Source organism: Leopardus geoffroyi, chromosome B2 (genome assembly GCF_018350155.1).
Source record: "Leopardus geoffroyi isolate Oge1 chromosome B2, O.geoffroyi_Oge1_pat1.0, whole genome shotgun sequence".
NCBI lineage: Eukaryota > Metazoa > Chordata > Mammalia > Carnivora > Felidae > Leopardus > Leopardus geoffroyi.
Window position 1 is genome coordinate 52,690,370 of NC_059332.1, and position 23,259 is coordinate 52,713,628.

Consider the following 23,259-nt stretch of genomic DNA (forward strand, 5'->3'; position numbering starts at 1 on the left):
GTGACACTTGGTAGTGCAAGTACAATGCCAGCTAACTATATCCTTCGATTCAAAAAATGGTCTCCTTCTCCACTTTGGAGAATGGGGAGAGGAGGTGCTATGTTCAAGATTCAGCAAGTGCTAAGCTGGCAAAGCCAAACAAACGCTACAGTGTTTGCCTGAGATGACTTTTGCATGGACCTACTTGAGGAACACAGTGGCCCCTCCTCATTCCTTTTATGTTTACATTAAAAAGACAAATCCTATATTAACAACAAATCCTATATTAGCCATATGTTCACATGACTGTCATGTCAATAGACCTACACGTGTCTGTGTGTGGGTCATGGGAACTGCACGTGAGAAATGGAGGGGAAAAGTAGAAAAGGGGGAGAAACAGGTTAAAAAGATTTTCAGGACTACCCCCACCCCCACCCCCCCCCAGCTTCGGCTCTCCCTCAGCGCGGGCGGAGGCTGTGGGCTGCGGACTCAGTGTTGGAATGAGGAGTAATTGAGCCTGAGCCGAGCCCGAGGTAGCTGTCTCCTCCCGGTGTCATTGCTGCAGCCTCCAGTGCCGGGTCCCCAGTTCCTCAGCCGCCTCTCTTCAAAATCGTCTGCAAAGACAGCGAAGCCGCCGCAGAAGTTGCCGGGCACAAGACTCCGGAGGCATTGGCTCAGTAACTTTTCACGTCATTTTCTGCTCCGAAGCCCCTTCTCGCGTCTCCGCGCCGCCTTTCCCACCGCAAATCACAGGGCTCATGGGGCAGGGGAAGAGCGGCTTGCGGCACTGAGCGGAACCGGACTCGAGCCCGTGATGTCCGGTACCAAACTGGAGGACTCCCCCCCTTGTCGCAACTGGTCATCTGCTTCGGAGCTGAATGAAACTCAAGAGCCTTTTTTAAACCCCACCGACTATGACGACGAGGAATTCCTGCGGTACCTGTGGAGGGAATACCTACACCCGAAAGAATATGAGTGGGTCCTGATCGCCGGCTACATCATCGTGTTCGTGGTGGCTCTCATTGGGAACGTCCTGGGTGAGTCTCGTCCAGGGCAGCCCTCCAGAGGGCTGTCACGTCCCCTCCACCCCTGGCTGCAAAGGCTCAGGAGACCCCTCCCTCCCCTTGGGATGCAAACAAAGAGGTCGCTGCTCTCGGGGTGGGGTTTGGTTTTTAAAAAAAGAAAAAAAAAAAAAAAAAAAAGAAAAGAAAAGAAAGAAAGAAAAAAAGTTTTCTGATTTAAGGAACCAGGACCCAGCCCTGGAGTCGTAATTCCTTTTTGCATCTGCAGGGAGAAGCAGGGAAGCGTGTTTCTTTTGCGAACACCTAGGTTACAAGCCCCAAGAGAGGGGCAGCGACTGGGTCTCAGGTGGATTTTGTTGAGTATGGGGAAATTAGTCATCCTTTTGTGTAACGTAGCCGGCTGTTTGGGGGGCTTTCCGGAGAGGTGAAGCTGGCAAAATGCAAAGCTGTGCTCCTGAGGAGCAAGCTGTCTTTGGCCGTTGGAGTCACAAAGCATTTGTGAGCTAGGTAGGGTGCCCTTTGACGCGGAGGCTTCGGCTCTGTCTAGAGGTGGTAATGAAAGGGCAGTGAGTGGAGACAGAGGCAAAACATAGAGATGCACTCACACGCTGAAGCTGAATTAAACAGAAACCCTGCCAGGAGCAAGCAAGAAGGAGGGGCATCTGAGAAAAGTACCAAAGAGATCGCAATCATTCATCCACCTATCCATTCATTCATTCATCCACTCGACCTGTATGTGTGTATGTGTGTGTGTGTATGTATGTGTGTGTGTGTGTGTGTGTGTGTGTGTGTGTATTCCCCCCCCCCCCCCCACAGAACATGCTTGTTGTCAGGCTTGGAAAAAAAAAAATTTGTAATTTTTTTTTTTTCCCCTTCTGAGAGGAGATGGTGAGCTTAATGCTAAGCTCTATTTGTTCCTGTCTGGGTTCGTATGCAGACATAGATTTCCTCATCCATTTCCCACCTTAGCGTAATTTCTGAATGTTGCAGGGGGAGGGGGGTGGGGTCGTGGGGGTGGGAGGTACAGTGCTGTATGAGACTGGTGGTGGAGTTTATTAGGGTAGCTGGGGAATCCACTTAAAGAAAAGGAGCTTTGGAAGGGAGGGACGACTTAACATAAATTGTGAATGGAAGGAGCATGTACCTTGATGAATGGAGAGTGGGAGGCGTTTCAAATGCAGAGGGCAGTGTGGAGGCAATCTCTGTTGAAAATGACAGGAGGAGATGGGGGGGGCTACAAGATTGCTGCTCTTGATTTTCAGTTATAAAAAGGGAAGAAGACGGGGTGAGGTGAGATAGGTTGAGTGGCTTTGAAGTCCAAAGCAAAGAATTTGTAGCTGCAAGGGAGGATGATAAGGAACTTATCAGGCTTTTAGCATTAATCTGATTTTTACCTTCTCTCCCCAAGTGTGTCATTCTGGGTAGGAAGCATTCAAAGTAGTCTCTCATCAATTCAAAAGACAGAGTAGTTGCTAAGTATGTGGCTGAGAAGCATTCTGGACAGAGTTGGTAAAATGTTATTTTTGAAGGGAGATAAGAATCCTCTGAAAACTTTGTAGTTGTTTTTTTAATGCTTACTGTGTTATTTTCAGGCTACTCTCCTTTTGTTGATTTTTTAAAAGGTAAACATAAGGGGAATCTTTGGGTGGCGCAAATAAGGTGGATGAGGGTGAAAATACACACACTTGGGATACTTTGCTATAAGGATAAGTCTGTTAATAATGATGCCTTTCTTGTTTCCCTTTTTTGACATCCCTTCTTAGAGTTTACAGCTATTAAAACATCTGGCCACTAGCATAGAAACCTATCACTGTATTATGCCAATGCTTAATGAAAAGTAAATAATCTAAATTGAACATCCATTGAGTACCTACCAGTATGCCAGACCTCTCTGCCTACATCCTCACTTAAACCTCAAAGTAACCCACATTTGACAGGAGGAGAAACAGGACTTAGAGAAATGAAATGGCTAATTAAAGAACACTATTCAGATTCAACTCCATTTCATCTGATCTCAGATCCAGAATTCTCCATTGATATTCCACTCTAGAGCTAGAAAGCATAGAGAGAATGAATTCTCTGCTCTTTGCTGTCTGCAAGCCTATTAAATGTACTTCCTGTTCTCTCTTGCATCTATGTCCACTGTTAATAAATTACCATGAAGGGTTAATGGCTCTGTCATTGTCTGAAGCAAAATCCTATCCAGAGAGGAATGTTATTGCATTGCAGTAAAAATTTGACCTGTTTTGCAGGAATAGCTGCAAATCATAACTAATTCCCTTCCTTAATATTTATTTCACACTTAATCTCTGTGATAAAATTTGTTTCCCTTTGCTGTTACTTCATTCTGACTTTACACAGGATGTTGATGCATAGTCTCCATATTCTAATTGCATAGTTTAGGAGTATAGGTTTGTTAGCCTGGAGAATGTTTTAGTTTCAAAAAGGAAACACCTCTACAGTAAGACTATGTGTTTCATAATACAAGGAAGAGAACACTGTCCACAGCCCCAAGTGCTGAAATGGCCAATTCCATTCAGCTTAAAAAGAAAATTTTACTCAAAGCATTATGCTCTCAAGATACTAACAGCTATTTTCTTCAAGACTAAATAACACTGAAATCCTCTCTGGCTGAACGGAAACCCATTCTTTATGGACACATTCCCTGAAAGTTGACGAAGTTTGACATTTAAACAAATGATCAGTGTCATTACTCACAGACAACTTCCTGCTCTTTAATGTCACTGTCAAATTTGCAAAACGGATTAGATTGAGAATTGCTTTTTTGCCCCTTTAGTGTAAGTAATTTTATGCATAGAGTGGCAGGACAAGGAATCACATTATTCATGTAAGATAAAGAGGTAACATTAGGCATGAAGGTGAAAGACCACAGTGTTGGCAGCAGATGTAATCCCTGACCCTTTGGGTCCATTCACCATTTGCACTTTTATGTAACTACTTGGAAAATCTCAACCTTGTTGAACTTACAAATATAATGTGATCAGTTAGAAGTCATTTCTCCCACACTGTCATTTTGTGAAGTGATGTAACAGGATATGCCCTGAGCAGAATGACAAATTCTTGATCATCTCTACCTCTTTTTCTTCTCTCCACAGCCCATCTCTTTCATTGTGTCCCTTCTCCCATATGTATCGGATATTTCTTCCCTGTGATGGAAAGTAGTTTTCTGGAAAAAAAAAAAAAAAACAAATGCAACACAAGTCATTCAAACTAAGACACAAGTTACTCTACATTAAATTTCATGAGTATATGCATTCTAATAAAAGACATGTGCATGTCTACTTATAGAATTTTAGGTCATAGGAAGAAAGGTGGGACAGAGTTCTTTTTGGAAGCAGTGTTTTTCCAGTATCTTGAAAATTATGCCATATATAACCTATTCCTAAGTATGTCTTGTACTATAGCCAAGTAGATGCATTCAATTATTTGACCAGTACATTTTGAGCAATGTTTTTAAAATTAATGTGTGTTGAGGGGAGGGCTCTTAGGGACACTCAAAGTAATATAGTTGATGTTGTACTTATTTCTTTTCTCTTGAGTTGAAACTGGGTGGAGTGATGGTTTCTGGTCAATTGAAACATTAAACATCTGGAGGAAATGAGCAAATCTCTGCCTCCCTTAATTTTGCATTCAAAGATATCATGATTTTTCACCTGGAATGCTTCTATCTTCCCTGTTGCTGTCTCCATGTGAAAGATGACGAGAACATTCAACACATGACATCATTTCAGCTGTGCTTCTTGCTTCTTGTGTGATCATTAGCAAGTTATTGAACTCTCTCTGTCTGTTTTTTCTAATCGAAAATTAAGGTTAATACTACCTGCCTTGTAGAAATCTTATGAGAACATCACATATACAGGGGTATATACACACACACACGTGTGTGTGTGTGTGTGTGTGTGTGTGTGTGTGTGTGTGTGTATTTTACCTGACATATAGTAGACAATAAATGCCGATTTCTATCTCTTCATTCCCACTATTGAGATCTACCCCTGATGTAGTTTACAGCCTTCCTCTGCCTACACGGCCAGTCTGTAGCTAACAGAGCTCTTTATGACCTCTGCTCTAGCCTTTTTATCATTTAAGAGGTTTCCTAAAAGCTATTAGTGAAATGGAGTTTGCACATGTTGTTCTCCTTTTCCATACCAGTTCCACCCACTCACCCTAACAGGTGTTTAGTGCGCTTATATTAACTACTTAACATTGCCTTCTCAACTCTCAGTGAAGGGCATTGCTAACCATTATGATAATTTTCTGTCTTTTAGTTTAAATTTGCTTGTATTGGGTCCCATTTAGTGAGTTATGGGTTGTAGTTGGGTTGTTTTGGTCTATTAATGTTTTACATAGCATGTGTGTGTGCGTGCGTGCATGTGCACGCGCGCGCGCGCACACACACACACACACACACACACACACACAGAGGTAATATGTTGATTTAACTTAGTTGAAGCACAGTGCCTATTACAAAATTTACCCAGTAACAGTTAAGCTAATTTGGGTGGATAGATGGATGAATATCTGTAATGGGTTGCTTCTTACAGAGCTAATCATATGTCCCAGAGATGGAACTGGCAGAGTTACAAGTTCCCACTACTCTTAAGCCTAAGAAACATTTCTTTCCTGCTTCTCCTAATGCCCAGTTCACATTCATGGGTGTTTCTAAACCTACCCTTTCCTTCACAGGAGACAGAATAGGTTAGAGATAATACATTACTCATTTCTTCCAAGACCTGATAGAAGTCATGAATGATGCCTATAAAAGCTTATACTAGCCACTGAGCTTTAAACTTGTGTGTTTTTTGTTACAGAATGTAATATATGCTTATCTGAATATGAATTAGACAGATGCCTCCACACTTTTACTAAACTCATAACCACCTAGTTTTATTGGGTAAAATAACTCATGTTTTTGATTTGAACAAAATCCCAGTGATGACTTTTTAAATGGCTATTTCATAGACAACAGCAACATTTATCATGTACAGAAATGAGATAACATGTGCTACTGATAATTTAAATGTAATGAATTCTTCCTATATTTGAAAAAAAGTGAGGAAAATTAAATAATGAAAATACCCATTTTCAAAAGAGGTGAAATCTAACACTCAAATAAAAATACAGTATTCTAGTTTTTACAATTTTTATTGGTTTAATTAGGACATATATATTTTATATCTTTACACTAATTTTCATCATTTTATATTCTAGAATATATTTGCAAACCCTCATGTACTACAGCTATGTTAGCAGTTCAAAGTTCCTGAATTCTCATTCGGCTCCCCAGAGTATCCATTGCTTGTGTTATTTTATAGGTGAAAGAAGATTTTGTCATCTTTCTTCTTATAGCATTATGACATAGCCCATTCCCATAGGCATGCAGGTTCTGTTAAGTAGTGGCTCATTAATAGGAGTCAGTCAGTGACCTGTGTTAGGGGAAGCTAAGGATTCATCTCTAGTTCCCTTTGTCACTGCAAAGAAAAATGAAGAATGTTTATTGAGTAGTATATGCCAGGTTCTGAATACTAAGCTCCACAACAAATATATGTATTTTATTGATGCCTCATAACAAACTTGTAAGGAGGAGATTAATAGCTTCACTTTACAAATGAGTAAAATGAAATTCAAAAGCTATTTTAACTTGTTCCAAAGTATATTCAGACAATAAGTGGCAGTATTTGGCAATAATATTTGGCAATAATCCAAATATGGATTGAGCAGATCCCATGGCCCACCTGTTTTCCATTACTTCATCCTGTCTCCCTTACTTCTAATCCTGACTCAGAAACACAGACGAAAAAAGAGTGGAAATGATGCTTAGATGTGCCCTCTAGACGATTTACAGAGTTGTTCTGGCATGTTGCCATGCCATATCTCTGGTAGACTACAATTCTTCAGCTATGGGGATGAGCTCATTTGATAAGCTAATCAAGGTCAGGCTAGGGTTACTTTACAAGAGAAATTTTCAAGGTAAACTAGGTGATGCCAAAAACACTTTTGCCTGTTCAGGGTGTGTGTGTGTGGGGGGGGGGTGAATCACTGGATAAATGTTAGATAATTGTGGCCAAGGATTATTTAGTTATTGGATGTGCTGTCTTTAGACACACACACATTTGGTCTTAAGACAGAATCTAAATATTTAATGTGTCAAATAATCTAATTTTTTTTTCTTTTCTTTTTTGGTTTTCAAACCTACTCATGTATTTTATTTTTTCTTTTTCTGATATAACTGTTACTTTTTTAAAAATCATACATTTCTACTGATTTAACTGAATAGGTCAATCTTTATGTCAAATAATGATGTTCCTAGAGCATAATGGTGTTATATATGTCCAAAGAACATTGCCCTTCACACCAGGCATAAAATGACCTTTAAACACAGACAATAGAACACTTGGAGATGATACTGGATAAGACACATGAAATATATGTCCAGCGTTGAATTGCTGACTCTTTGGGCTGCTTTTATTCATTTTACTTTTGTTCTCAATGAGACGTTATCTTTTAACCAAGTAAATGGATATAGGATATATATTTTAAATAGCATTAAATTTGTTTCCAACAGAATATGTATTTTATTCTTAAAAATATTTTGAGATTATCATCACTGAGCTTTTTCTAGTAATGTTCTTTAAATATATAATATATATGAACAATGCTTAACAATTATATAGTATTTTACTCTTCAGAAGACATTGTTACATTTATATATTGTCTGATTTATTCTCCACAACATTATAAGGTATGTCATGTTTAGTGGATCAAGTACTTGAAGTGAGTTATAATTACTTTAAAAGAAAAGTTTGCGTACATGGAAATATCAAGGGGTTATGTGTCAGCTTGGGAAAAGCTTGCCAGTCTTGTATTCCAAGATCCCAGGATAAGACATGCTAACTAACTTTGTCTGACTTTCAGCTATGATGTCTTTAATATCTGATTTTGTCAGTTTTCTGAATAAAGATTAGCCAAATTCATGAGCCTGGCAAAAAGAAAGAAAGGAAAGAATTCCTGTGTTTTGATTTAAAATAAGAACTTAAATTTACAAATCTTAGAATATTTGAAGTCCTTTGAATCATCATAGTCTCTTTCAATAGTCAAATATACAGAAAGAGCTTTATTGGTTGGAATAGCTAGGCTATGCCAAAGTAGCAAATAAACCCTGGATTTTCATTGGGTTATTGTCACAGAAGTTTATTTATTGTTTGTTTAACATTTAATATGGATGGGAGAGTCTGTTTCATACAATGACTCCTGGTTGAGGGGTCCTTCATGTTTCATGCACCACTTTGACATGTGGCCTCTGTTGTGACCAGCCTCTAAAATGGTTCCCAATGTTCCCCCATCAACTGATCAACTACAACCCTGTGTAGCTCCCTTTCACATTGTGCAAGAATTGATCTGGGTGACCAACAACATACAGCAGAAGTGATTGTATATCACTTTGAATATTATAAAAGGTTGCAGCTCCTGCCTTGAGTTCCCATTCTCTCTCATTCTTGTATATTTTGCACCCTGGAGAAAATAAGCTGCCTTGTTATAAGCAACCCACATGGTGGGAAATTAAAATATCCATCCAAAAACTGTACGGTAAATATGCCCTTGGGGCGCCTGGGTGGCGCAGTCGGTTAAGCGTCCGACTTCACCCAGGTCACGATCTCGCGGTCCGGGAGTTCGAGCCCCGCGTCAGGCTCTGGGCTGATGGCCCAGAGCCTGGAGCCTGTTTCCGATTCTGTGTCTCCCTCTCTCTCTGCCCCTACCCCGTTCATGCTCTGTCTCTCTCTGTCCCAAAAATAAATAAACATTGAAAAAAAAATTAAAAAAAAATATGCCCTGCAAACAACCACATGAACTTGGAGACAAATCCTTCAGCCAGAGTCTGAGATAACATAATAGCATCCTCCCCCAATCCCCTAGCTTGACGGAAACTTACTGACATACTCTGAGACAGATCTCACTAAACTCTTCATAGACCCTTTAGAGGCTGTGAGATAATAAAATTACCTTGTTTAAAATTTTTCAATTCATGTATGAGTTATTAGGTGGCATATAAAGTATCTAGCACCCTCATGGTAGGAGAAGAGTGAACTGGAAAACTATACTGGCTCTAAACTACCTTTGCCTAATGTCAACACATGTCAGTTATGCCTTATGATCATTTGGCCAAAACCAATCAAATTTTGTCAACCTAACTCCAACTAGGACTGGAAAGGGTAAAGGAACACTGTCTCTGTTACAGAAACCATGCAATGGTTAAAAATATATTTAATGCACATAGACTGAGAATAAGGAAAATTAGAGGAATCAAATACCTATTGGCATAAGCCTAAGAGAAGCTGATAGGTATATCCATTTCATATTGTGGATCTCTGCCAGTGGAAATAACACAATATTGGGATACTTTGTGCCAATTACTGTGCTAAGAATCTAGGGTACAAAGATAATAGAAACCATGGAACCTACACTTCAGCTAAAGACAGACCTATTAACAGATAATCTAAATATAATGTGACAAGTGCTTGATAGATGGGTTACAGGATACAGTGGAAGCATACAAGGACACTTAGTTCCATTTGGGGGATTACAGAAAGATTCAGGAGGAGATGTCACCCACACTGAGTATTAATGCATGAATTCAAGTTGCACAGGTGAAGAAAATTGGGTAAGGATGTTCTAAGCAGAGGAAACAACATGAGCAAAATCAAAGAGGCGTGAAATAGCATGGGCTATGAAAAGAATGCTAAGTAATTGAGTAACTCCAGTGTAAGTGCAGATGAGGAGAGTCTAGGGATAAAGCTGAACAGTCGATGGGGATTGTGTACCATACTGAAGATCTCAGCTAGTTTTGACACCGCAGTTTAGAGGGAGCCCTTTGAAGATTTAAGGAGAGCACCATCTTAGTTGGCATTTTTCATCAGAGTATTGCAGGGATAATGTAAAGAATAAAACCAAAGGGGGAAATATTTGTGAAGGTTTTCACAGTGGGATATCTGTCCTTTTTGTGGCTCATTTAATGAAGCTTCCTTTAATGAAAACAAAAATTGATAATAAAAGACGTGATCAATATTTTCTAGATAATTACTTCTAGGTGACTAGAAATGCCACTTTCAAGATCATGTTCCAAAACATTACAGCTTCTGTCTTGAGTTCCCATTCTTTCTCTTATTCTTGGATTTCTTGCTGTTATGTTGCATAAGGAAAGAAAAGGGAAAAGGAGAGAGAAATGAAGAAACAAATGAAGGGAAAAGGAAGAAGACTAAAATATAGCAACTGTTGCTACGTTTGCTTTGTAGAATATTTCAATTTGAGAAGTATTTCTCTTTAAAATAATTTTCATGTCTTTTCTGAAATCAGTACTTATGATTCTTTTTTTTTGTACCTTATGACTCTTATATGCCATAGCTCTATTAGCATTTTCCAGTATTCTGTATAGCTTTTCACTAAAATAATGTTTGTAGTAACTTATTTTTGAGATTTTGGTTGGTTGCTGTACTCCTAGCTATCCATCTTTTTGGACTTTAAATCATGTTTTGACCTCACACTGAGGTCAAAAGATAAAAAATTAGGAACATAATGAAAATGTTTTATATTTTCCAACTAAAGCCTCCAAGTTTTCCTCTAAGTTAGTTGCAACTTTCTTAAGATGTTCATTTGAAATTTTATCTTAAGTGGGAGTTTTTGTCATTCAAATAATCAAAGATGATAATACACTGACCCCAGGGGAGCCCTTAGGGAATTACAGGGAATATTTCTCCACAAGTTGACATGGTAACGCTTCAAAATTTTTAAAACTGTGGTTAGTTTAAAACCTTTTATTTGCTATTCCTAACTCCACAATGGGAATACGGCAGTGATTATAAATTATAATATCCTTTCCTAGATTTTCAGTGAGTTTTTATTACTACTCAGTGACTATATAAGATGAATTTATAAAGCACATGGGTTACAACCATGTGGGGCTTTGATTTTATCACTACATTGCTAGAAATGGGGTCAGAAAGCCATTGTCTATAATAATTTATTTTATCAATTTAGAATGAATTTAATGAGTCATCCACTTTGGTAGAGAACCATGTTCCCCATAAATATCATTTTGAAGCCAATTTGTCTTTCTTAAAATGTTCAGATTGTGCTAATCTTTCAGAGACAGAAGTAGAGAGATATGGTTAAGTGCTTATGAAACAGTTTTGTCATTGGGTGAAACTAAGTCAATTTTTGGTTATAAAAGAACAGCTAAAAATCTAGTCTCTCCGATGAAAATACTTACTATAAAAGTTTCCCAGTCTTAGAAAGCTAAAAAAAAAAAAAAAAAAAATACATTAACAAATTTCACCAGCTGGTGCAGGAAAAAAAAGACTTCATAATTATTGGAACATTTTATGTACTTGGGCTTGATTTATATTTTAGACATAGGAAAGCCTAGAAAGACCTTGTTCTTTGAAGTCATCAGAGATGGTGATGGTGACTCATAGATTCCTGAAAGTAAATAACAGTACCTAGTATATGAATCTATGTGTTTTTTTTTCCCCCCAGACATAATGAATTTTGCAACTGGTCACTGACAGGAAGCAAAACTATCTCAGTGGAAAAGGGGAAAATAAGAATTTAAGAACTTAAAAATACATAAAAATTAAAAAAAAACACATAAATCAAAAATAAAAACACTTGTATATACACACACAGGTATTTGCATTATATGACTAATATGATTTCAATACACCCTAGTTTTTTCATGCAGGATTAAGAAGCTACCTTTGAAATGTGAAGAATTCTAAAAACTTTGTATAAGGCCTTTACTTTGACAAAGTTAAGAGATACTTTCAACTACCCCATGAGTAATTGAACTAGCCTTTAGGGAAGCAAAAAGAATAAATACACAGACATGAGTAAGTCCTTGAATGAACATTCATGTAAGAAGGAATATCCCTTGGGTGATTGATCATTGTAGCATAATTTCTTCTCCTTGAACTGATTCAGTTTATTCTTGCTTTAGAGTCTTCACAATTTCCAGCCCCCTGTGACCCTCTCACAGCTGGCTCCTGCTAAGTTCACCTGTCACATCTTCAGAGAAGGCTGCAAGAATGCCCATTCTGTATCACTCTGAATCCCTCTTCATATTATGATACCGTCCCCTTTTATTTTTGTCATAGAATTTACTACTATTTGAAATTATAGTGTTGGTTTGTCAATTTTCCCATTGTCTCCCTCAAGTAACATCTAAGTTCCATGAGAGTATTTTCTTTTTTTTTCTTTTTTTTTTTTTTGCAAGTACATGATCAGTTTCTTGAACAGTGCCAAGCATATGATTTTTGGCTACCAATTAAAGTATTAGATTTCTATCAGGAGAAACACTTTACATGTAAGTGTATATATGCTTTGTAAATTAAACATTGCAGGTTTTAATTTATTTTATATAAAATTAAAAACCTTAATAATTTGAGTTTTCAAATATCTTAAGGAGCATACACATTAAAATAAATATTATACAATTATGAAAGTAATGATTATGAGAGACCAGTGATAAAATTTCTCTCCAACACTGGAATCACCTTGATATCACAATGAAACTATGTTGCTCTTCCCATGAAAAGCAAATGAGATTTACAAACTGTGGCAGGTTTGTTCATTTTTTCTCAAGGTAGTTGTACCAAGATTCTTCCAAATAACATGCTATATTTCTGTGATAACTGAGAAGAACTTGTAATATACAAAATCCTTACTTAAGCTGTGTTTGTTTCAAAGTAACTTTTAGTTATTTTTATATTTAATGAAAGTCTAAGGAAACATTTGACCATTTGCACCCCAGATGAAGTAAGAGAGCTGTGACTGAATGTTATCTTGATTCCATATTTTCTGCTATTAAAAGGACCAAACATATCCCCATCTGAGCCCAGGATACTTGGGAAATGCCCCCGAGGTCTCAGTTTAGGAATCCTTTGTCATTCTCTTCCATTGTCAGTGACTTATGCCAATTCTGGTACACTCTCCTGTCCAGACACTTTAAAAAAACAACAATTTCTAGTTTTAGGTGGAGTGCAAAAGCATTGTTGGGAATAGCTGGATAGTTCTAGATATTTCATTTAATAGGGGAGTAAGGGCAACAATAAACCCTTTGGACCAACTTCAGTCTTCAGTTTCCTGAACTAGCCATCAAATTACACATTGTAAAAGATCGAAGTTCAATCTTGCCCAAAGTTGGGAGGTATTGCTCTTCTAGCAAACCCTTGACCTTTTGAACTGACTTTATTAATATTTTTCATGAATGAAGTGAATTGCAGTAGAATTTACATTTTAGGCTTTTTGGAATTGTCATATTGCCCTAGTTACATAACTCTTCAACAAAAGTATTTGCTATCCATTCTCTGAGTTAATCCTACAACAACCTGTGCGATAGGGTTACTATTTGCTCCCATTTCCCAGACAGTGAAATTTAGTATTAGAGAGCTATCATGTTAGATGTTCGAATAGCTTTACGTATTATCGCTTGGCTTGCCCACTTCTGAACAGCAGGTAAATACAAATATTTTCTCTATTTCTATTCCTCCTTTTATAGCACAGCTCTGCCAGTATGCATACCAAGTTGAAGATATGTGCATAATATAAGGAAAATGAAAATTCTCATGTACGTTATTTTGTAAAGTCAACTGAAGTTTCAATGTCTAATCAGCACTGCCTTAGTGATCTATAACTCGTTGTCAGTACCTGGCCACAGACACTAGAGGGGAAGAAGAGAAATAGCAAGTCAAGCTTGGCATAGATTTTCTCTCCTGGTAAACAGGAGTTCACTTAGCCTCTCTAAGTGCTGAGTCACCATCGGCAACAATGGCAGTATCTACAGACTGTTAGTTTGCAGTCATGCAAATACATCTTTATGATCCAAAGGGAGGTAAAAGCAGCATAGAAAATCAGTGGTCTCAGTCCAACTATAGCTGCAAAAGTTACATACACCAAAAAATAAAGCTGCCTAAGCCAACACACTGGTTTTCTAAGGCTTATCTAATTTGAAGCTATTTCCTTTTCTTATTTCATTCAGCAAATATTTATCGAACATCCACAACGTGTAATCTGTTCTATTACATTCTGTGGAGGAAATACAGAAGTGAATGAGGTATGGTCCTTACCTACAAGGAATTCCTAATCTTGTAGGAAAGACTAACATGTAAGCAATAGACTATAATATGAGTGTTACTGAAGAGGCATATGTTAAATGTTAGAACACAGAAAATAAAAGTTGGATCTTACTTGGGATAGGAGGTACACCTTCACTGAGGAGGTAGCATTTGAGGTATTTTTGACATGTGAGCATAATTTAGAAAATTCCAAAGGATGAAAAGGAAGTTGGGCACCTGGGTGGCTCAGTCGGTTGAGTGTCCGACTTCAGCTCAGGTCATGGTCTCACAGCCCGTGAGTTCGAGTCCTGTGTCGGGCTCTGTGCTAACAAATAGCTCAGAGCCTGGAGCCTGCTTCAGATTCTGTATCTCTGTCTCTCTCTCCGTCTCCTGCTCACTCTCTGCCTCTGTCTGTCTCTCAAAAGTAAATAAATGTTAAAAAAATTTAAAAAAAAAGAAAGTACACCTAAGTTGATGATGTAGTAAGAGTAAATTTATGATTGCTTATAAATATATAAAGAGCTGCGCTGAAATGTCATTCAGGGAATTCCATTAAAACACAGGGTTTCATGAACTTTTCTGGGTGGTTTCAAAAAATAGAAACTTTAAGTAATCTCCTTTGATGCTTTGCATTACTTACATGGTCTTCTTTATTTGGTGGGTGTCTGCCACAGTCTTACCTGCAGTGTTATATCATGCTGAATTAGATTTAAAAGTGTGAAAGCTCCAAAGTTATTTGAAAATGAGTTCTAATATGTCAGAGCTTCCTGAAGGAAAACTAACCTGGGGCAATGGTAAGAATGGGTTGAAGATATGAAAGACCAGATACTGGGAAGGTAGAAGTCTGTTGAGACTTTTCAGGAAAGTGGTTATGAGGGTAAAACCAAGGCAGTAGAATTGAATATGGGAGAAAAAGGAAACAAATCTGAAAGACATTCTGGAGATAGAAATTAGCAACTCATCAGATGCAGAGGTTGATAGGAACAAAAAAGAATCTTCTGATTAATAGAAGTTTTTGGTTAAAGAAAGTACAGTGATTGGGGCACCTGGATGACTCAGTCAGTTAAGCATCTGACTTACGCTCAGGTCACAATCTCACGGTTTGTGGGTTCGAGCCCTACCTTGGGCTGTCTGATGACATCTCATAGCCTGGAGTCTGCTTTGGATTCTGTGTCTTCCTATCTACCCCTCCCCCCACTTGCACTCTGTCTCTCACTCTCTGTCTCTCAAAAATAAATAAACATTTTAAAAAAGTACACTGATTATCCTATTTGTCTTTTTCTTAACATAGAATATGTGGAAAGAAATTCAAGTGTCTTTAGTGAGAGGGCATGATGAATTTGGCAAAGGCAGGTCTGAGTTTGAATTGCTAGAGGAGTATTCACCTATAGCTGTTCAATAGGAAGTAGGGCTTCCTCCCCCACATGCCATTCACAATTAGTTTACTACTCTGAGTGATGTTTTTCTTTGTGCTATGCAAGCAATGTATACAGTTTATGTGAGAATTTCTTAGACAATGTCTTCTGGAATAATAAAAGTAATAATATGCTTTTAATAAAATATGCTTTTAAATAAATGCTTTTAAAAATAATAGTATGCTTTTAATAAAAGCATACACAGAATATAAACTTCTCAAAGGGTACATTGAGTGATAAGACCTTTTTTGCTGGGGCGCCTGGGTGGCGCAGTCGGTTAAGCGTCCGACTTCAGCCAGGTCACGATCTCGCGGTCCGTGAGTTCGAGCCCCGCGTTGGGCTCTGGGCTGATGGCTCCGAGCCTGGAGCCTGTTTCCGATTCTGTGTCTCCCTCTCTCTCTGCCCCTCCCCCGTTCATGCTCTGTCTCTCTCTGTCCCAAAAATAAATAAACATTGAAAAAAAAAAATTAAAAAAAAAAAAAAAAGACCTTTTTTGCAATACTAGTTAAATTCACTGGTTCAAAAAATATTTATTGTGTGCCTATAGCAACAAACAAAATAGACAAAGCTGCTTCTCTTAGGAAACTTACATTCTAGTGGTGATATTTAGGGTATATATTGATAATAAAATCAACAGGATTTGCTGAGGGATTGCATATGAGAGTGAGTGAAAGAGAGGAATCAACATTTTCATATCACGATGGAGGATGGTACTATTTATTGAGATATGGGACCCTAGGGGAAGGGGCAGTTTTGAAGCAGGGAAGGAGAATCAAAAGTTTCGTGCCACACATTCTAAGTTTGAGGTAATAAATCTAGGTATATGATGAGCACTTGAATATGAAGTCAGGAGGTTAAGTAAGTCAAGCCAGGTGAGATAAACCTGAGATTTATAACTAATATAACTTTTTATGCCCATATCTTTTTACATATTCCCCATAGATATGAAAGACTATGGAAGGAACTGCATTAGGGAATAAAAAAGTTGTGTTTTACAGATTATTTTACTCTTTGCTTCCTCTTATTTGAAATCATCACAGCTGTGTTTTCTTAAATCTTGAAAAGGATCACTTTGAATCATGCATCAAAAAACAAAACCAACAAACAAAAATGGGTACATGGTAAAAAATTTTTATTTTAAAATCTGTGTCTGACTTATTAAGTCAGAATTGCAGGGGGTGGAGACTCTAGAATCTACATTTTAAATAGGATTCCAGTGCACTGAATATGAGAATCCTTGCCATGGAAAAAATGAAGGTAAGCTTCCTATTATTTGAGGCCTCCTATTTTTGGAAGCCAACTCGAAAGCCAGGTGCATATACAGTTGACACAAATATCTCTATAAAGAGATATCAGAGGAGAGAAGATTAAAAGACCTGCTTTGAAATGAGATTAAGCAGAAAGACAAGAAAATGTAGCTTGATGGCCAATAAGAGGAATTAGAGGAGAAAAAGGAAGGGTTAAATGTGCCAGAGCCTTCCAAATTCTGTCAGTGAAAACTTTGAAATTGTAGGGGTGGAAAACATTTCCCTTCCCCCCTTTTAAGTTCTTCAGCTGTTCTAATAATTAATTTCACATAAAACAGATTAATAAGAGAAAAGCAAATTTAACTTCTTATGTATGAGAGCCCCAAATATACGTGACCCAAGGGCATGTTGGGCAATTGAGGCTTGTATGCTGTCCTGAACTAAGGAATGGGATAGGGGCCTGAGGCTTCACAGGGGAAGAGGGTGACTCACAGGGCAATAAGAAGAACAGATGTTTGGAAATTAGATGTTTGTGCTGCCATACAGATAGGCCTTTCAAATAAAAATTTATCTCTGGTCATAGATCTCTTTCTGAGCCTAGCCCCCTATCCAAATTCTTTTAGGTAGTTAAAGAAGAGGTAAAAAGTTTTTAAGAGTCTTCTGAGTCTTGATTGTCTTTAGCTCAAAAGAATCCACATGCTAGTAATAGCCACATATTTGGGGCCACATATTCTGCTCCTCCTCGAAGTGATATTTAGTAATGTAACATTTTAAGCAGAGATATTAGTGGGTACATTGGCTTAATTTATTATTATAGTAGTTAGTATGCAATTTTTGTTATACAGCTTTTCCAAAAAAGAACATATCAGAAATCTGGCATGTTGAGCAGAATTCACTACATATAGAATTAGTAATGCAAAGTTCTGGAAAATATCTAAAGAAAGAATTAGTAATGCAAATTCTTTTCTGTAGTTTCTAATGTATGATTTTCTATATGAAGTCATTGCTTCAGGATTAAAATGAAATTTATTTTCTCCTGCTGTGTATCCCTCGAATCATTAAACAAAATCCTCACAAATATTGTTAAATATAATAAAGGTAGTTAATCAATTATGTCATGGAAAGAACTGGAGGGTTGCTATGAGAATAAAAGGTGTTTGACCATGCAAATGCATTCAACAAACTGGCTCTGATTTAGATCTAGCGGTGCTGATTTTTAAATAATAAATACCAGGAATTTCTGGTCACTGAATAGATACTAGGATTATGTGAAATTCTAAAATCATCAAAAACATTTTGGCAGTAATATCAAAGATATGGAAATACTGGATGGATATGGATTAAGTCAAGGAAGAAAAACTCCCCTCCAAGGACTTGTCCATACGGTGGTTTTAGAAATACAGTTTTTCACTGAGATATCCTTAATCATCTGAATGGAGACAACGAGTAAACCTAAGACTCTAGCAAGCTCTGTGTAATCCATTGTAGCCAGATGCTTCCTACCTTTTCCTACAATATTCTAGAGTTTATAGAGATCCCACCTCCAAAGAATAGGTGTCACAAATATTGGAAAAAATTTATAAGACTTGAGGCATATTTGGCTATAGTAGGTTAGAAAAGAGACATTTTTTTGCACTATAATAATTCATATTTGGAATATGTAAGTCTAATTTTTTTTCATGTAATTGCATATATATTGTATATATACATAAAAACTTGTGTATGCTAATATGTATTTTGAAGCGTTATTGATGTCATTAGTTGCAGATAATTTGATTCTCCCTTATATTCAGCTCAAGTAACTCAATTTTAAAGCTTCCACTTTCATTTCAAGAAAATATTTTGGATCTTTTTAAAAAAACTATCGACTTTATCAAAGAAGGAGAAGGAGAAGCAGAAGAAGCAGAAGCAGAAGAAGAAAAGAAAAACAGATAAAAAGAGAAAATTTTCTGCAACTGGGTTCCAAGTTACTATTTTGTGGTTACTTAGAGTATTGATAAGTAAGATAAGTACAGATTGATAGAACATCTTAAATCCATTCTTTAAAAAATCTAGTTGTCCTCCTCTTTTGTAGTAATCTCTGAGTATTATATATTCGTCTATATACCCTGAATATTAAGTCCTAAAAGTTATATTTTTAGCATTGTGTGAATATAAGAGAATATAATCTCTGCCCGTATTTAAAAAGTGAAGAATTTACTGAAGGCTTCTGGGTAATGATTGCAAGTTCATAAGGGCTAATTCCTTTGGAAGGTCATGGACTACCATTTTCTCAAAAGAAAATGTCAGTATCCTGCAGCCTGGATACCCATGTTCTCCAGAGATCTAATCTGGGTGGTACGCTACTGTTGAAAGAGTATAATTAATCTGAATAACGAGAGAATATTCATTCATTTGGTCATGAAATAATTATTGAGCATCTGTTTGTTACCAGTCATTCTCCTTGACACTGGAAGGAACAAAAATAAAAAAAAAAATACTATTATTTTCCTCAGAGTTAATGGTCTCCTAGAAAGGACAGAAATGCAGTATATTACATAAAAACACAATGTGTTATGTCCTATTAAAGAAATATGAATAATGTACTGAAATATAGAAGCATATGTATAAAATTAGCTTAATGGATAGGAAGGAAACAATAACACACAAGATGGGGCATCAAGAAGTAAATAGCGGAATGACAAAAGATGAAGCAAAAAGTGCTATAGAGAGACAGCACAAACAAGCAAACCTCTAGCAACCTTTAGCTTTTAGTGTCCTCAAAAACACCCTTGTCCTTGAGAATTTTTTAAGTTAGCTTATTTAAATTCAAGTTAGTTAACATGCAGTGTAGTATTGGTTTCAGGAGTAGAACCCAGTGATTCATCACTTACATATAACACCCGGTGCTCATCCCAACAAGTGCCCTCCTTAAGACCCATCACCTATTTAGCCCATCACCCCCCACCTCTCCTCCAGCAACCCCCAGTTCTCTGTATTTACGAGTTTCATATGGTTTACCTCTCTATCTGGTATTATCTTATTTTCCCTTCCCTTCCCCTATGTTCATCTGTTGTGTTTCTTAAATTCCACAAATCACGAATAAGTGAAATCATATGGTATTGATCTTTCTCTGACTTTTTTATTTACCATAATACCTTTCAGTTCCATCCATTTTGTGGCAAATGGCAAGATTTCATTGATTTTGGAGAATTTTTTTCCCCTTCCACCCCAAGTGGTATATCCCGGGATTTAATTACCTCTCAGGCAAACCACAGTCTATGGAGGAATTCACACTGCCCCTATCCTATCTTCCTGTTTACCCATGAGACTTGATCCAAGTATCAGTGTCTCCAAATTTCTCAAACTATGACTAAAATGAAATAGTTTGGTTGTTTTATTATAACTTTTTTAAAACTTGTTTTTTTTTAAATAAGTCATTCAGAGTTGGTATCACTAATGTTATCAATGTAGGCCTGCAGTAGTACAAAGGTAATTCCTTTAATGGATACATTAATACCATTTGTTTTCTGACTTTTGCATGTCCTTCCTTCTCTATTGCTATCTTAACATGGGTTCTCAACTTGTTATCATATCAGCAATGGAACATAAGTGAGTACAACATCTCAAATTGATTGTCTGCCCCTGTAACACTGGTAAAGTTTTACTTTTTTCGTAACAAAATTTAAAATAGTGTCATAAAATTTTTATTTTATTTTCTAAATTCCCTTTGTTTTTCATGGTCATAGAGAGTTGAGCTAAAAGGACAATATCTCCTACGTTTGTTATTAGTAACTTAACATTAGTAAAGGGAAGTAAAATCTCCAAATCTTAAAATGGGTGTCTCTATAGTTAGCTTAAATGAATAGATTTTCCTTCTTTGCAGTAACTTTAGGAATGACATGACGTTATTGGAGACATTGGCCATTTGCAAGTTCATTTAATTGAAATTCGAGTAGGAAAAATATGTTGCTAAGTTTTAAGTCACTCTGTGACTTCTCTTTAAAATCAAATAATGCTTTATATTTGAACAATAATAGTAAAAGAAGTAGAATTTGTTTTAAACATGTACTTTTATATCCTAATGCATTCTGTTTAAAAAATAATAAGTATGTCATGTGAAGACCCTACTCACGTAGTGGAATTTTGAAAATTATTCAATATATAATTAAATAGGGACGTTCATTTTCAAGTTTCAAATTATAAAATATATCTGAGATGATAACTCTACTATCAACACTATAAATCTTAAAATATTAATATTAGAATCTAATTTTATAATAACCACGTTGAACAAAGTCAGAAATAAACTTGAGATTTACTTTGGGAGATTCTGTTCTGTTCAACTTCATAATATTCAGTTTCTGAAAGTTTGGTATTTAATTATGTGTCTGTGTCACTGAGTGGGCTGAAATGTGACTTTTGGGACACCAAAACAATGAGATATTAATGACAGTTCTTTATCATTGAATCTGGGTCCTTTTTAATGAAAGAGACGTTGCTCTCTTGAATTTCTATAAAACTAAAAATTTTATTTCATTTAATGAAAATGTAATCATCTGGGAAGACAAAATTAGATTAAAAACAAACATGGAGTGATTCATGTGAAATATTTTAAAATTTAATAATGCAGAGACACATTGTTTCTAGCAGTCTTGTTTTCCAGTAAAATTATCACCAAAAGCACTGTGAAAATGATAAGTTTGAAGTCATTAACTTTCAGAATAAATGGAAGGAAAAGAAAAGAATGAATGAAGAAGATACCCAGTAACAATATAGAACAGAAAGGGTAAATGAAGAGAAAACAAAAAATCAATAGGATATTGACTTCAAAAAAAACAAAACAGAAACATCACAATATAAAACACCTCAGGGAGGGAAACACACACACACACACACACACACACACACACACACACAGAGAAAATGAAAGGGAAAACATACCAAAATGACTTGAAGACTAGCTTAAAACTTTTAAAATGTATTTAGGTAAAGATATCATAGAAAAATGTATCAAGTTGTTCTAGGTACCTAATGAAGATGAAACAAGAGGAAATCCCTTAAATTAAAATCAGAGAGAATGAAAGTAGTGGAAATAGGCATAGAAAGAATATTGAAGTTAAAAAAGGAACACAGTCCTATATATCTCAACAATGCCTAAAATGGCAAAATTTTTAAATTTTACCATATCATAGGGATCTGTAATAGATAGCTGCTTTTTGTCTTCACAATAACCACATTTGCCCTTTATTGACATATCAATATTACCCCTTCCTTTCAGAAACTTTTCTTCTTCTGTCCTTCTGTTTCATGTAAATGTGGAAGAAATTATCATGTAAATGTGGAAGAAACTGTCAAAGTACTGCCCTGCCCTCAAGATCAGAGAAGGAATGGGCTAATCATTTCTCATCCCCCAACTACAGTGCTTCACAAAGGAATGATAATTTGATCCAAATGGAAACAAAATTTGTCTGTTGGACTTTGCATGTCACTTATGAGAGATAAATGAACTTTTTTTTACCTAAGATTTTGCTACTTGGGATGATTAGACCTAGAGATGCCTAAGATCTTCCCTTTTGCCACATAGAAAAAAATTATCTACAGTTGCAGAGTTAGGCTATCTTCCAGAGATAGAGACCAGGAAATGGAGAGAACCCTAATGATGTTGTTGGAATTCCTAGAACTAGTGAGACCACTCCTTCCCAGGTATATGAGTTTCATTTTGTTTATATTCATTAGAATTGGATAATCAGGACTGGAAAGTACTGATTAAAACAGGAACCAACCTGCATTATATTAGTGAGAAGGAAGAAGGAGAGACAAAATGAAAGTAAAAGGAGAAAAAAAATAAAAAATGGAGAAGGAAGGTGAGAAGCCGTGATGGCCTTTATTCTCTGACAGTTTATACTCCTCAGAGATTGTTCTTCTCTGAGTTTCCATAGAAGGATGAAAATGATACATGTGCTTGTAGCCTGGGTGGTCCTCCAAGGAGTCCTGACTGTGTCAAGGAGTATGTTGTTTCTTCAGGAACCTCAAATCTGCCTTTAAACCTAACCATACTGTAACATTAACAATTAACCTGAACCTTCCTGTATACCTATCTGTACCCTAGCATTAACAATCCTACCTCTAAGTGTAACCTAGCATTAAACCCCAAACTAATGCTGATTCTGATTATAGCCATAACCCCATTCTAACTGTAACCCAAAAACCACCTATAAAATTAAACCCAACCTTATGTCTAAAGCTAAACCTGAAAATAACCACAAATCTACCTCTGTACCCAGTCATAAAACTGGCCCCAACCATATCTCTTACCCAAACCCTAACATCACCCCCGTACCTATCTCTTATCTTACCACTAACCATAACCCTCATATTAACCCCAAACCTACCTAACACAAGCTCTAACCCTAACTACAATCTTGACCCCAAACTTACCTTTGATTCTAATTATAACTCAAACTCCAACCTTAGTTATTGGCTCAAAGAA

General features: G+C 36.7%; 1 protein-coding gene across 2 annotated transcripts in view; it reads left to right on the forward strand.

Moving 5' to 3' along the window:
• The first annotated feature begins 457 nt into the window (after positions 1-457).
• HCRTR2 (hypocretin receptor 2) overlaps positions 458-23,259 on the forward strand; it is a 114,605-nt gene continuing 91,803 nt past the window's right edge. For both annotated transcript variants that reach the window (XM_045498576.1, XM_045498575.1), the window contains exon 1: positions 458-1,016. In XM_045498576.1, coding sequence (XP_045354532.1) covers positions 794-1,016 — 223 coding nt within the window. In that variant the 5' untranslated portion in view covers positions 458-793. The remainder of the gene's footprint in view (positions 1,017-23,259) is intronic.